This window comes from Magnolia sinica, chromosome 2, assembly GCF_029962835.1.
Source record: "Magnolia sinica isolate HGM2019 chromosome 2, MsV1, whole genome shotgun sequence".
Classification (NCBI taxonomy): Eukaryota; Viridiplantae; Streptophyta; class Magnoliopsida; order Magnoliales; family Magnoliaceae; genus Magnolia; species Magnolia sinica.
The window spans coordinates 122,360,506-122,375,682 of record NC_080574.1 but is presented as its reverse complement, the minus strand read 5'-3'; the positions used below and the strand labels follow the sequence as shown (position 1 = coordinate 122,375,682).

Here is a 15,177-nt window from a genome sequence, read left to right as displayed (position 1 = left end):
TTATTTACAATTTTTTTTAAAAATGAAAATCTTAAAAAATCTTACGATTTATGATACGATACGATTCAGACCCCTTTACGATTTACGATACGATAACGATTATGACAACAATGCTTGTAAGTTGTATCACCAATGTATCAATATCGCCAAAAATCTATTTATTATTTAAAAAAAAAAATCATTTCAATTTTTTATGTGCATGGTTATATGATTAAATGCATGTTTGTATGTGTGTATATGTATGCATGCATGGATGGATCATGGATGTATGTATGTGTGCATGGATGGTTGGTGGATGGATGGATGGATCGATCATGCATGCGTGTATATGTGTATTAGTCATTGTATGTATGCATCCATGGATGATTGGACAGATGGACGGATGAATCATGCATGCGTGTTTGCATGTATGTACATGCATGCATAGATGGATGGTTTGATGGATCCACCATTTTCCCCATGTTTCCCCAATGTTTCCAGGAGTCAAAGATGCATGCTTTTAGGGCCCCATTAAAGGGAAACTTATTATTTGATTCCTAAAAATGCAAATATACTTCTTTTTTGCTATTATTTGATTCTTAAATATGTAGATATGTGTATTTTAGCATCTCCTGAAATATCATTGAAATATTCCACCATTTCCCCCATGTTTCTCCAATGTTTCCCAAGTCAGCGTTACATGCTTTTGGGCTCTCATTAAGGAGAAACTTATTTTTTATGTGTCTTTTTTGCAATTGTTTGATTCTTAAATATGCAAATGTGTATTTTAGCATCTCTTGAAATTTCATTGAGATATTCCACGATTTTCCCCGTGTTCCGCAATGTTTCCCTCAGTCAGCAATCCATTTTCAGGTATCGGCGATATCGATACATGTTTCCGTATCCCTAGCCAACAATACATGTAATGATACAGATACCACGAACACTGCTTGTAGTTATGTCAGAAATAGGCCTGCAATGGGTGCAGTTTGAGTTATCAATTTTTGGGTCGGTCTCTAATAAAAAATGTGGACCATTTAAGTAGACAAGTCGTGTTTGAGTTAACCCTGACCCGACTCGACCACCCATATACCATATTTATATAATCATTGTTCAAAGTACCCCTATATTATTTGTACTACAACTCGACGATACCGAAAACACTCGTAGTATTAAAAATTCCAAGTATCGACAAGTATCGTTGAGTATCACTAAGTATTACTAATATATCGATATCACCATTATATATTTAACTGTGTAAATTCCAGATGTTGCATGTATCAGTGATACTTCGATAATATCACCAATGTATCAATATCGCCAAAATTTTGTTTGTTAAAAAAATCCATTTAAATTTTTTTATGGGCGCATGGTTGTATGTAGTGTTCAATTTGTCAATGATAATATCGAAAATATCGCAATTTATCGTTATTGAAACATGGGCGATATCGAGACCACAATCTTTCGTTTCCATTCCAATTGTCGATGATTTCTCGGCAAAATATTGTATGTTGTCGATATTCTGAAATATTGATGGATGTTTGGATTGAAGGTTGGATGGAGGGGATGGTTGGATTGATTTCTTACGACAACACATGCTTATAAGCCCCCATTAAATGATAACTTATTATATATGCATTCTTTTTACAATTTTTTATTCCTAAATATGCAAATATGTGTATTTTACCCTCTTGAAACTTCATTGAAAAAGTCCACCGTTTTCCCTATGTTTTCCAAATCTTTCCCATCATTTCTAGTTATCGATAATATTATTGGCGATATTGATATTGTTTCCGTATCCTTGGCCAGTGAAACTTGTAGCGATACTAATACTTGGAACACTATATATGAATGAATAAGTTTTGTACAACAATTCTAGTGCTTGCTTTAGTGGTAGAGGATGAGCCCACTGATGCAAAAGGTCTCTGCTTTGAGCCTCCTAGTACTTTGTTTTTATGTGGGTCGAGTCGGTCAGGCTTGAAAACTCTTTACATTTTCAACGGTAGAGAGCACCACAAAAAACCATCTTAGCTAGAGTTCGTCTCCAAGAAATCCTTTTACAGGCTTTTTTAATGTCTAGCACATGGATGAACCATCTTAAAGTTCACCAAGATGACATTTTCATCCATCTTGACCATCAAACACATAATTCGCCTCTTGGATTCGAGCCTATCCAAAATTCACACTAATTAGGTGCCGCTAAAATTTTCAATAATGGACCTATTATGGACCCTAGTTGAGTGTCCAAAAGTTTGCTGATTGTTGAAACAATTAGGATGACCCAATATGTGTTATTTGGGCTATAATCTAATAGAGAGGTAGCCTATCAAATGAATGGACCCAATATGATATTCGTTCACTCTTTAGAAATAATAGCATATTGCTAGAGTGATTATGTGCTCCCTATCTACCTTGTAATCCACCCATATGCTTGTCAATCTAGAACATTCAACAGATTTCCTCCTTGCACGGATCACTTCTAAAACTGACATTAATACATTGACTCTAAGTGCCTTTTTGATAATTAAGAAATCATGGGAAAGGTAGGAATTTGTAAACATAATTTACAATTTCCCAAGTTACTATTAAGAAATGGATTCCAATGGATTCCATCTAATTCGTATCGCAAATGTCACATTGAATTTTGTGCTTGAGAATTATGGAAGTGGAAAAGTGTAATGATTATACCATGGAATCTATGGTTTTCTTTTCAAATCAATCATGGAAAAACATCCTGTCAGTGGAAAACTTCTTCCTTTCTTTTCCCATGGATTTTCACTTCTCAAAAGGCCCCTAATTGAAATCAAACGGAAACTTGTGGATTATCAATAATGATCAGGAGGAGGCAAAAGATAAAGTGGCAAGGATCAGCCACTCAGTGAGAATTTTTGCTTACAAACAATCCAAGAGGTGTCCCATTTACAGAAGTCTAGATGGACAAGCATGCTCACCAATTCAGTCCAGTGAACTTTTGACACAGTTCACCAACATGGTAAATGTCAGAAAAAAAAAAAAAAAAAAATCCCTAATACAACATTGAAACAGGTAATTCCTGTCAAGGTTACCACTAAATTGCATGAAGAATCCTTCCAACCTCCATATGCTGTAATGTTTTTCCAATTTAATCCTGAAATGTTTATATTGTATGCCCATTCCATATAAAGACACTTTCATCTTTACCTTTACTTTTCACCTACATATATCATGTGCTTTGTCATGAAAATGTAAATAATAGACTGAAATCCACTTATGAATCTTCATCTCATCATTTGTAATAATGACACAAAAAGCTAGCACCTGCTTTTCCTTTCTATAATGCAGAACTGCAGTGTGTCAACACAGCAGTCTTGATTCTTGTACCAAAAACAAGTTCAGATTGCAGATATTTTTGGCGTGTGTTGAATGAAAGTAACCAGACACGCATTACTGTTACATACTTGGCACTTATGACTAAAGACTAATAGAAGAAGCATGTTTTCACAGAAACAGATGCTAGTGCCAGGGAGTACTGGAAGAATAAATGCACACCATACATATTGTCAAAACGATGAGAGCAGAGTACAAAGCAAGTTATGCAGATTAGGCTAGCAAAGTAGTGTTGCCTCGGCATGGGGGCAAGACAAGCCACAAGAACAACAACCATACCACTAAAGCTTCATCGAACAGGCGTTTTGCCTTAGCCAGTTGTTCATGGTCATCATCTCCAGAAGATGTTGTCTTGAAAAAATGTATCCTCTCAAGCGCACCACAGAATTTCCCAAACAGTTCATCTTTTGAAACCCCTACAATCACATGAATTATCAGAAAGAAAAAAAAAATATGATGAACTATTAGATAAGCCAGCAGATATATTGAAGTACGGAAGTTAAGGCCACGAATACACGACTCTCCTCCTATGAATCAAACTGAAAACCAAAATGTGGGAGGCATGCCTAATATTTAGAACTTCCTATATGAAGAAAATGCTAATTTTGGACATTGAATGTGGGAAGAGCAGATCTCCCACTCCTGGTTATTAGGTCAGCGCTCCCTCCTCCATTTCCTTCTCCTTTTCAAGGACTCCTGTTTCCAGATGTTCACTTCTCATTTTAATCTTCTTCTTTTTTCTTCTTCTTCTTCTTTTTTTTTTTTTTTTTTTAACTTTTTGAGAAAAGCTTCTATTACCAATAATGTACACGTGAGATTGGTTGAAGACTCAATCCAAATGCAATCCAAATGAATTCCCCATGTATTTTTCACTTAATTTGGACTTGAAAACATAAATAAAAAATGCTTGGAGGATTTGGAGAAAGATATGGCACATGTCACAATCACAAGAAGAACTCCATTGGCTGGTGTCTGCTGAAGTTAGAAAATTCATGAGTATCATGAGATGGTGATGTATCAAGACTTCTGAGCAGCAAAATGATTAGTTGTGAACCTGTAAGATTCAGATCTGATCTAAGCGCTGCAGGATATATATATATATATATATATATTATGGTAAAAGGTAAATTTATTGAAAGAAGAATGAAGAAGCACAGGAGAAGAGGATAGTGAGGGGCCCACCCACTGCTCCCCCACCGGCCCACCCCAGTTAAATCAAATCAGTCCAATCACCCATGAATTCATTCTACAGTTTACAAAATACTTGTGGCCCATCGCAAGAAATGACTGCCTATATCCTCGAAGAAAGAGCCTACAGTGGTAGCTGATCTATTGTTAGAAGTGTGGTTTGTTGCCCTCTTTCCATATCAAGCATATCACGTTAGGAAGGAAAGTTGTCACAAAATTTTCATTCTTTTATTGGGAACCACCCAGTCATCACCACCACCACCATCATCATCATCTAAGTCTTATCCCAACTATTGGGGTCAGCTACACGAATCCTGTTCTCCATCAGACTCGAAATGTCAGATTGTCAGGACTCATGACAAATGTTGAGGTGGAAGTCTGATGCCAGTTGCCAACCTGACGCAACCCTACTTTATCCGACTTGGGGCCAGCAATGAGAGCCCTGGTGGAGTTAACTAGTGTGTTGGAGTGTCTGTGTGGAGGATTATGTTGTGTGCGCGCAAGGGCCATCCACCCAGCAGATAACTTCCAACATGTCATGTGTGTGTTGGGAACCCCCCAATACCAAGTTAAATCACCAACTGAACCACGCATATAACCCACCTCATGCAGAGGAGAACCAAATAAATTTACCCACCTTAAATGCTACCTAAAAATGGATGAGAAGGTGATCAAAAGACTACGCTCCTCTCAACATATGATGCAACCATTCATTATCATCATATTCCAATTCGACCCGTTTGTTTTTCTTTTTTCCTTTCTTTTCTTTTATTGTCTTTTTTTTTTCTCTCAACCATGGCCATCCAAATGCAGTGACCCCAGGAGACCCATTAAATTCCCATATCATGCTCATCAGGGTGCCAATATCCCACCCAGCATTCCCAGAGAGGTAAAAGAACTGAAACTTCCTACGGATTCCAGTTTCCTCCTCCATCTATCTTCGCAATCAGAAGAGTGGCAAAAACTCCCAACTTGAGCCACCAAAGTATATAATTCCTAGATTTCTTCTTCTTCTTTATTGGAAAGAAAGTGGGGAAACCAGACCAGCCCACTTTCTCAAGTGCCAAAACATAGGGATCTCATGCTGATTACATGCAACTCCAAATAATTTAGGGAAACCATGGCATAGCCTGGAGTGGTCACACCATATGCCAATCTGGAACACCTTGTTCTCGAAGGAAATTGCAAGGCCACCTACCACAGCCTTCCAGATAGTTGACACACTATACAGTGATGACGATTAAGTAGTCCATTCTCCTGAATTGACCCCAGGTAATCTTATCTATTTCCCAAGAAGTGCCCTTTTAATCAACTTAAGGTTTCATTCCAGCTTATCCATGCATCAAAGGCTAGCAAACCTCGTTCCACCCCACTGGATCATCATCATCAAAGCATTATCCCAATTAATTGGGGTCAGCTACATGAATCCTGTTCCGCATTGGATTCATGATGAAAGTCATAGCATAAGTTTGATGCCGGTTGCCAACATAACACAATCCTCCTCCTTTATCCGAACTGGGGACCAGCAACGAGAGCACAATACTCCCATAGGGCAACTTCAATTGAAGTTAGCTAAATACCCGGGGACAAGCATCTACATTTCCAGACAGAATTTGGGTTCTTCCTTTCGACAACAATCTCCCATAATTGCTTAGCTAGTTTTCCTATGCATAAAGGTAGCCCCAAGTAAGATGCTTAAAGTTTGCCAACCTTACAGCCAAGCTGCAGGGCCATGTCCCTTGTACCATCCTCCCCCAATAAGAGTGTGTCATCAGCATATTAAAGGTGGCCACCAGCAAGAAATCCAATAGCAAGTATAAAAAAAATGAAAATAAAAAATAACGAAAATCCAACATCCACCAGCCAAGGTGCTACTGTTCAAAAACAAACACCCTCTTCTTCAACCGAAGAGCCACATCTGCTAGGAAAACCCTTTTTCTTTCTTCAAATTATCACAACTTCTGAAAGTTTACATGTAGGGATGAGGCTTTTTATAAACCTCATATATAGAGTCACCTAGACATTGAGTTTTGCAATTTTTAGCTTCTAGATGTCTCTTTAATCAAATATAACATAGACACCTAGGCTTCTATTCTATAAAGAAAACATGCTACTAAAGACAGTAACAAAAGATCTCCTCCCAAAATACACTGAAGAAAATCTGGAAATTAAATTGTATACCTCTAAGCCAATCCATTGGCTAATCTTGCTATCTAATTGACATGTGGACCATCCAATTGTATATGGTTCAGCCAGACCATCAGATTGATTCTATGAACCACACAGTCTTTCCAGACCAATGATCTTGGTTGTAAAAAGAATGAGGACCATTGATGGACCTTCAATCAGAGCACTCTGGACCCATGATGTGGTCCAGACCCTTAATCTAGACAGCTGGATTTTCCAATCTTCAATCTGGATAGTGAGACTTGCCAGATATTAGATCAAGACCATTGAATGGGCTTGATTGATGGTATGATGATCTATTCACTCATTGTCCAGACTCTATGACCTAGAAGCATCATCAATTCTTTGTGTTGGGTCCCGGGTGCATCAATTCTCCTCGGTTGAAAAGGAACTTCCTGTCGAGCAAAAGCCAGTAGTAATCCATCAGAACAATCCACTTTTGTAATGTGACTGTCGCTTCTTTACAGCTCTCCATGTCCTTTGTAGTGTGCCCCTTCCGCAACAGCGAATTCAATACCCTTTGGAGGTTTTATTGTCAATCTTGGAGTCATCCTTCAGTCTCATACTCTCAATAGGCTTCTTCACTATGGTATTGCCCTTGTTGTTGCTAGCCTTCCATTTGTCATGCTCCAATCACTATTAGTACGGGACCAAGCATGGTTTAAAAATCATCCAATACCACTGATTTCAGCTGAGTTGTATTGGCTTCAGTTGGAAACCAGTCAATGTCACAACCCACTACATGATATACCCCCAGCTCAGTGCCAATTCAGTCCGCATCATCCTGTAACTTCGTGGCTAGTCACACCGAGTCACTCACTACCAAGAAATGATAAAGAGCGGCTTTTGCCTAAAAAGATGTGTAACTTTGATCTTATGGGAAGGGGAATATTCATAGGATAATGGGTTGGATTTAAAGAGGGGCAGGAGGCAATTTGCCCCCCAAAAAAGGTGCAATTTATGAGTTGACGGGGATGGGGGTATTTATGAGTTGATGGGTGGGTGTGAAAAGAGCTCTCTCCTGCCTCCAAATAGCCCTGTACTGTGACATGGTCGTGGAATGAGCCCGTACTTTCCAAACATAAGTTTTTCTAGCCTTGAAACCACTTTTTCATTTTTTTGGAGGACGAAAATGCCCCTCTACCATAACTACCCCTTGTACGTTAGGCTCTTGTCTCGAAAGGAGAAATATATATATATATATATATTTAAAAGCGTGAGCCCTACCAAAAAAAGGATTCAACCCACCCCTCGGCCAGTTTGATCCGTTTATTTTAATCGGACAGTCGTGAACCCAAATGAGGGTTTTTTCAGTTTTTTTTTTTAAAGTTCTCTGTGGCCCACAACTACACTAATATTGTGCGTTAATTTTGAACTATTTTCTACTGTGTGGTCTATCTGTGATGAGTTTTGAACTCGAACTTGGGTCAATGACATGAAATTAAAACCAATTACATGTGGACGGGATAGATTTGATTCACAACCCAAAGGGCCCCACATAAGATATGGATGGGTTTAAAATGTGGGGCCATTGCCGCACATGGGTCATTTGGTCGTTTCCTTCTTCCTTCCTTGGTTTTTTTCATGGGAGGGGAGGATGGTGTTTTTTGGTTTCCTTCTTTCTTCCTTCCTTGTTTCTTCCTTCCTTCTTCATTCCTTGGTTTCCTTTATAGTTAGTTGTTTTTCAGTTTTTTTTTGTTGGGCATGAATGGTGGGAGTTTGTGAAAGAGAGGAGGGTGTGGTGGTTCTCCATGGATGAACAGTGAACTGTTGATATTCACTGTGGAGCACTGATATTAACGGTGGACCGCTAATATTAACAGTGGACCGCTGATATTCACTGTGGATCACTGATATTAACAGAGGACCGCCGATATTAATAGTAGACCGCTGATATTCACTATGGACCGACAATATTAACAGTGGACCGCTAATATTCATTGTGGATCGTAGATATTCACTATGGATCACTGATCCCACAAAAACGGCCATAACTCCCTCATTATACGTCCGATTTAGATGATCTTGTGCTTGTTGGAAAGATAATTTAATGAACTTTCAAATGGCTTTAAAATCATCACCTTTGGACACCATTCGATTGCCTAAAAGTGGGCCCAAAGTTCATCATTCACTGTGGATCCCCGATATTCACTGTGGACCACCGATCTGACGAAAAAGGCCATAACACCCTCGTTACATGTCCGATTTGTGTGATCTTGTGCTCATTGGAAAAGTAATTTGATGAACTTTCAAATGACTTTGGAATCATCTCATTTGGACACCATTTGATTGTCGGAAAGTGAGCCCAAAGTTCATTATTCATTGTGGATCGTTGATATTCATTGTGGGCCATCGATCTTACGAAATTAGACATATAACGAGGGAATTATGGCCGTTTTCGTCAAATCGGTGGCCCATAGTGAATATTAGCGATCCACGGTGAATAATGAACTTTGGCCCCACTTTCAGGCAATCAAGTGGTATCCAAATAAGATGATTCCAAAGTCATTTGAAAGTTCATTATATTATATATCCAACGAGCACAAGATCACCCAAATCGAACATGTAACAAGGGAGTATGGCCATTTTCGTGGGATCGGTGATCCATAGTGAATATCAGTGGTCTACTCTTAATATCAGCGGTCCACAGTGAATATCGACAATCTACAGTGAATATCAGCGATCCACAATGAAAAAATCGACGATCCACAATAAATATCGATGATCCACCATACAATATTCGTTCATCTCAACATTCTTCCATTACAAAAATTCATCAATTCCAACATTCATCACATTCATCCATTACAACATCTTTCCATTATAAAAATTCATCCATTACAGTATTCTTCCATACCCTCTTCCCTTTCACAAACTCCCACCATTCATACCCAATTATTAAAAAAAACCAAAAAATAACTATAAAGGAGACTAAGGAAGAAAGAAGGAAGAAGGAAACGAGAAGGAAACCAAAAAACACCATCCCACAATGAATATCGACGATCCACAGTAAATATCGATGATCCACCATACAATACTCATCCATTACAGCATACTTCCATCTCAACATTCTTCCATTACGAAAATTCATCCATTCCAACGTTCATCACATTCATCCATTACAACATCTTTCCATTATAAAAATTCATCCATTACAGTATTCTTCCACACCCTCTTCCCTTTCACAAACTCCCACCATTCATACCCAATTAAAAAAAAAAAAAAAGAAAAACCCAAAAAACAACTATAAAGGAGACCAAGGAAGAAAGAAGAAGTAAGAAGGAAGCAGGAAGGGAACCAAAAAACACCATCCTCCCCTCCCATGAAAAAAACAAAGGAAGAAGGAAACAAACAAATGACACTCGTGCGAAAGGGCCCCATGTTTTGAACCCATCCACATATTATGTATGACCCACTAGGTTGTCGTGAAGCAAATCCAACCAGTTCACATGTAAGGGATTTTAATTTCATGTCATTAGTCCAAATTTGAGAGCAAAACTCATCATAGATGGACCACACCGAAGGAAACAGTTCAGAATTAACGCACAACGTTAGTGTAGTTGTGGGCCACATAGAACTTCAAACAAAAAACTGAAAAAACTCTTCTTTGAGTTCACGATTGTCCGATTAAAATGAACAGATCAGATCGGCCAAGGAGTGAGGCAAATCCTTGTTTTTTGTGGTGCCCAAGTCCCTTTAAAAATAAAAAATAAAAAAAATTCACCTTTCGAGACAAGAGTTTGCCATACGAGGGGCAACTATGGCAAATGGGCATTTTCATTCTCCAAAAAATGAAAAAATGGTTTCAAGGCTAGAAAAACTAAGTTTGAAATGGACGAGCTCCTGCTGCAATCACGTCACAGTACGAGGCTATTTGGACTAAAAACCTTGGGTGGGAGTGAAAAGAGCTCTCTCATGCCTCAATATCCCTTCTCCTTCCCTTCCTTCTTCTTTTTCTTTGGAACTTGGGGATCTACTACCATGTATGTGATCATTCCTTCAAAAAAAGAGTTCCTTCCCATTTTTCCTACATTTCCTAAGTTCTTTGTTTTTAATTTTTTTTTAATCAATTCTCGATTGTAATCAACTATCTAATATAATCAATTCTCGATTGTAATCAATTATGTAATATACTTTATAACATCAGGGTGTCCCCGCCCCATTTTGAGGTGAGACTATTCCTTGCAAATGCACGCAATCACTCACAAACCACATGCATCGAGTAATCCCGGGGAGGGGAATCGAACTCGCGTCTGTGGAGAGCACACCCACGACGCTTTCCGTTGGCCGGTTAATATACTATTAGATAGTATTTGATTGTAATCAACCTATGCAATAATTTATTACATGGTGCTTGTGGGAGTTTCGTCTTTCATTGCCAGTCTCGAGCCCAGATAAATGAGGGTTGCATTGAGTTGACAATCGGTGACATTCCAAACTTAAAGTTAGCACATTCCCTAGAAGCAACGCTTTGCATTGGAACCCGAGTGCAACGAAAAATGGGCAAGGGTTGGCTAGGGCATCCGCCAAAAGCAACACGCCAACAACGCCCAATTGCTATGAGAAGCAGGCAAAGGTTCACACACTATTTCGGATGTGCATGGGTAAAGAAGCTAATCTAGGAGAATAGGATTTGTCTCGCCACATGAAATATATAAAAATTGACAGGTAAGAGTGCGGAGTTAATAAATATGCATTGCAAGTAGGTAAGAGGAGATAATCAATGTGATTAGTGCATATGCGCTCAAATAGGTTGGAGGAGATAATCAAGAGATAAATTTGGGAGGCTATGTATGTTCTAATGCAAGGAATTCCAAACGGAACGATGATATTTATAAGAGGAAACTTAAATGGTCATGTAGGAAAAGAGAGTCGAGGATATGAGAGGGTGCAGGGAGGATATGATTTTGGGAGAAGGAATGAGACGAGGGATGCCATCCTTGATTTTCGCCATGGCATACAATCTACCTCTAGCAAACAAATACTTTAAAAAGAAAGATAAACATTTAATAACTTTCAAAGTCGATCATATACAAGCCAAATAGATTTCTTTCGACTTAGAAAGACAAAACAATCAATATATAAGGACTAAAAGGTTATACCAAGAGAATTTTGATTGAGCAACAGAGGTTAATGGTTATGCATCTTTACACACTGAGATGGAAGAAAAGCAATAAACTTAATAGGTGTACAAAAACGAGGTGGTGCAATTTAAAAGGAGAAAAAATAATGTTATTCAGTAACAAAACGATGGAAGAAGGAAAGTGCAATGTCAAAGAAGAAGTTAATGATATGTGGAACTAGATGACTAAGTGCATTAGGAAAGTGGCAAAACATATTTTAGGAGTATTTTGCAAGAAAAGTCACTTAGGAAATTTGGTGGTGGAATGACGATGTACAAAAAACTTGTAACGAGAAACATTCATGTTTCAAAGCCCGGCAAAGGATTAAAAACAATGAAAATTTAGAACAATATAGAAATACTAAAAAGATTGCTACGAAAGTAGCAAGTGAGGCTAAACTTAAGGCTTATAATGATCTTTACAATAGATTAGGGAGGAGAATGAGAAATATGTCTTCAAACTTGCAAAAACAAGAGAGAGGCAGGTAGGGACCTAGATCATGTTAGAGAGATGACCAAAGGGTACTAATCGGGGGAAATGAGATCAATGAAAGGTGGAGATGCTATTTTCAAAACTTGTTAAATGAAAATCACTCTAAATGCATAGGGATAGAAGGAACTGTAAACTCAAATGACATCGGACACCATAGATTCTTTCGTAAGATTAGGATATCTAAAGTGAAAGAAGCTTTGAGAAGGATGAAAATAGGAAAAGCCCTCGAACCAAACGGTATAGCAATAGAGATTTATAAGTGCATGGGAGATACAAGTTTTTTTTTTCAACAATATTGTAAGATCGAAAAAAATTCTAGAATGTGGAAAAGTGGCATGATACCTATTTATAGGAATAAAGGAGACATACAGAGCTGCACTAACTATCATGTATTAAATTATGAGCCACACTATGAAACTTTGAAGAGAGTGATTGAGCAAAGACTAAGGCATAAGACATATTAGAAATTTCATGCTAGGGAGGTCTACCACTAAAGTTATTTTCCTACTTAGACAATTGATGGAGAAATATAGGGAGGGAGGGAGGATCTCAACATGGTCTTTATTGACTTAGGGAAAGCATAAGATGGGGTCCGTGAAGAGTTAATTTGGTGGGTGTCGGGAATAAAGGAGTTTCAAGAGGATATAATGACATGATTGAAGATAAGTGGAAGGGAGCGGTAACAAATATAGGGACCGCTGTTGAAGAGACAAGTGAGTTCCCAATTACTATAGGTTTGCACTAGGGATCAGCATTGAGCCTAGCTTTAGAATCTAAAGGTTTTAAGATTAGTAGGTAGATGGAGTGTAATTTTACTAACAATAGGAGTGGAAACAAGAAATTAGTTAAGATTGCTGACAAAGAAGTTTCCCAAAATAACCACTTTCGATATCTTGGATCGATAATTCTTGAGAGTGGAGAGATTAAAAAAGGTTGTTGCCCATAGAATTCAATCTAGGTAGAAGAAATGGAGATGTGTAATAGAGGGGCATTTTCACACCGGGCTCGAGTGGGGTTGCCTATGGGATGCAAGGCCACACTCAGGGTGGGCGGCCCGTGTGAGGCGGGCCCCACCCGTATGAGGCAGGTGGCTCGTGTGAGGCGGTACCCATGTGATTTGGGGCCCACAAGGGGGGTTTGGCCGAAGTTCTAACCCATGAGATGTGGGGCCTGGGCTATGAGATAAAAGGGGTTGATTCGCCATGCTCTAACAGTTCGAGCTTTTAGAGCAAGTGGTTAATTGTCCAATATCAATGTGCCTTTAGAACAGTTGTGTACCAATCAAACTAATGGGAAAATTATATAAGATAGCTATAAGACCAGCCATGCTTTATGGGACTAGAATGTTGAGCAGTTGAACATGTTCATAGGATGAGTGTAGCTGAAATGAGGATGTTGAGATGGATGAGTGCAAAAATGAGAAAGGATGGAATTAGAATGAATGCATTTGAGAACACTTATGAGCAACGGCAATTGGTAATGAGATGAAGGAAAGTAGACTTGGTTTGGTCACATGCCATGGAGACCAAGAACTGTGCAAGCTAGGAGTAAGTTGGTTCAAACTAAAGACTCTAAAAGGGAGGAGGAAGGCCCATGGGTGGAGGTACTAATAAAAGACTTGATTGATGACCGATGGTCTAACTGAAGTTATGGCCCTTGATAGAGTGGAATGGTGGAAAAGGATTCAAGTACCCGACCCCAATTAGTTGGGATAAGGCTCAGATGCTGATGATGATGGATGATGGATGATTTATTGATTTGGTTCCACGACTCACCTGATGACGACCGATTTGTATTTTTTCAGCAATACAACTTAGTTTTGGACCCAGGTTAGTCGAGGACCAAAACCAAGATTTTAAACCATGGACCCAAGTATCAATCTCAATTTTGACATATCATGAAGAGTTTGCCAGTCTGATCATTGAGGAGTTCATCCCCTTCTATGCCAATTTAACCACTGAGTTTTCCATCACTTCTTCATTTGTTCCAGTTGTCCAGGCATTGTAGGTGTGTTGGCTGATCTGTCCTTTTTTTGCAATTATCCGTCAACTTTCCTTCTAGTTCGGTTGACTTTTCATCTGATCCGACAGTGATCCGTCAGCAGATCCACCTGATCAGTTAATCAAGCAGTGGATTTCATGTGATCATCACCTTGCATTGTGAAATTTTCATCATGAACCTCTTCCCAAGGAGTTTCAGGCGCTGCTTCCTTCTGTTCGGTTGTCAGTTCTTGCCCTTCTGCTTTTGAAGAACTGGAGGACGACTAGAACTCTTCGGACATCAGCTTAAAGGTGAATCTTCATCCATCCCTCACAAACTTGTAGGTATCCCTTTATTCATTATGGATGACTTTTCTTTGTTGGTCCATGGCCTTCCCAGGATTACATGCAATAGTCAGAAGCAATGGACTGGTATCTGTTTCTGGATAAAAACTTGCTTTGATTTCTTGACCTTCTATTGCATCATATGGGCTTTGTTTTAAGGAAGACACACCTCTATGGTGAAGCATAAATGACTGGAATACACAAAAGGATGAGGCAACAAGATACTGTGGATACAAAGATTAGGTCTTGACCTGTGGAATGCAATTTCCCAGATTTCCGGACACTGTCACGTACAAGACAAAGGTCTCACTAGAGAGAAATCTAAGACAAGTGGAGGTTAACTGAGATCCAAAGAAGGGGTGGTCTAGCCTCCTGCATGAAAACAACGCTTCGGGTCCACAGTGATTAGAAGTGTGGACCATAGATTAAGATCCAGGTAAAGTTTATTTGCATTTCCCTAATATTTTTTCCTTCTAGCAATCTACTTGTATTTTCATTTCTCTTACAAGTGCCCAATA

General features: G+C 38.8%; 1 protein-coding gene across 2 annotated transcripts in view; it reads right to left on the bottom strand.

Annotated features, from left to right (window-relative positions):
* Positions 1-15,177, bottom strand: part of LOC131237516 (uncharacterized) — a 60,546-nt gene that overhangs the window by 31,243 nt on the left and 14,126 nt on the right. For both annotated transcript variants that reach the window (XM_058235336.1, XM_058235335.1), the window contains exon 4: positions 3,625-3,761. In XM_058235336.1, coding sequence (XP_058091319.1) covers positions 3,625-3,761 — 137 coding nt within the window. The remainder of the gene's footprint in view (positions 1-3,624; positions 3,762-15,177) is intronic.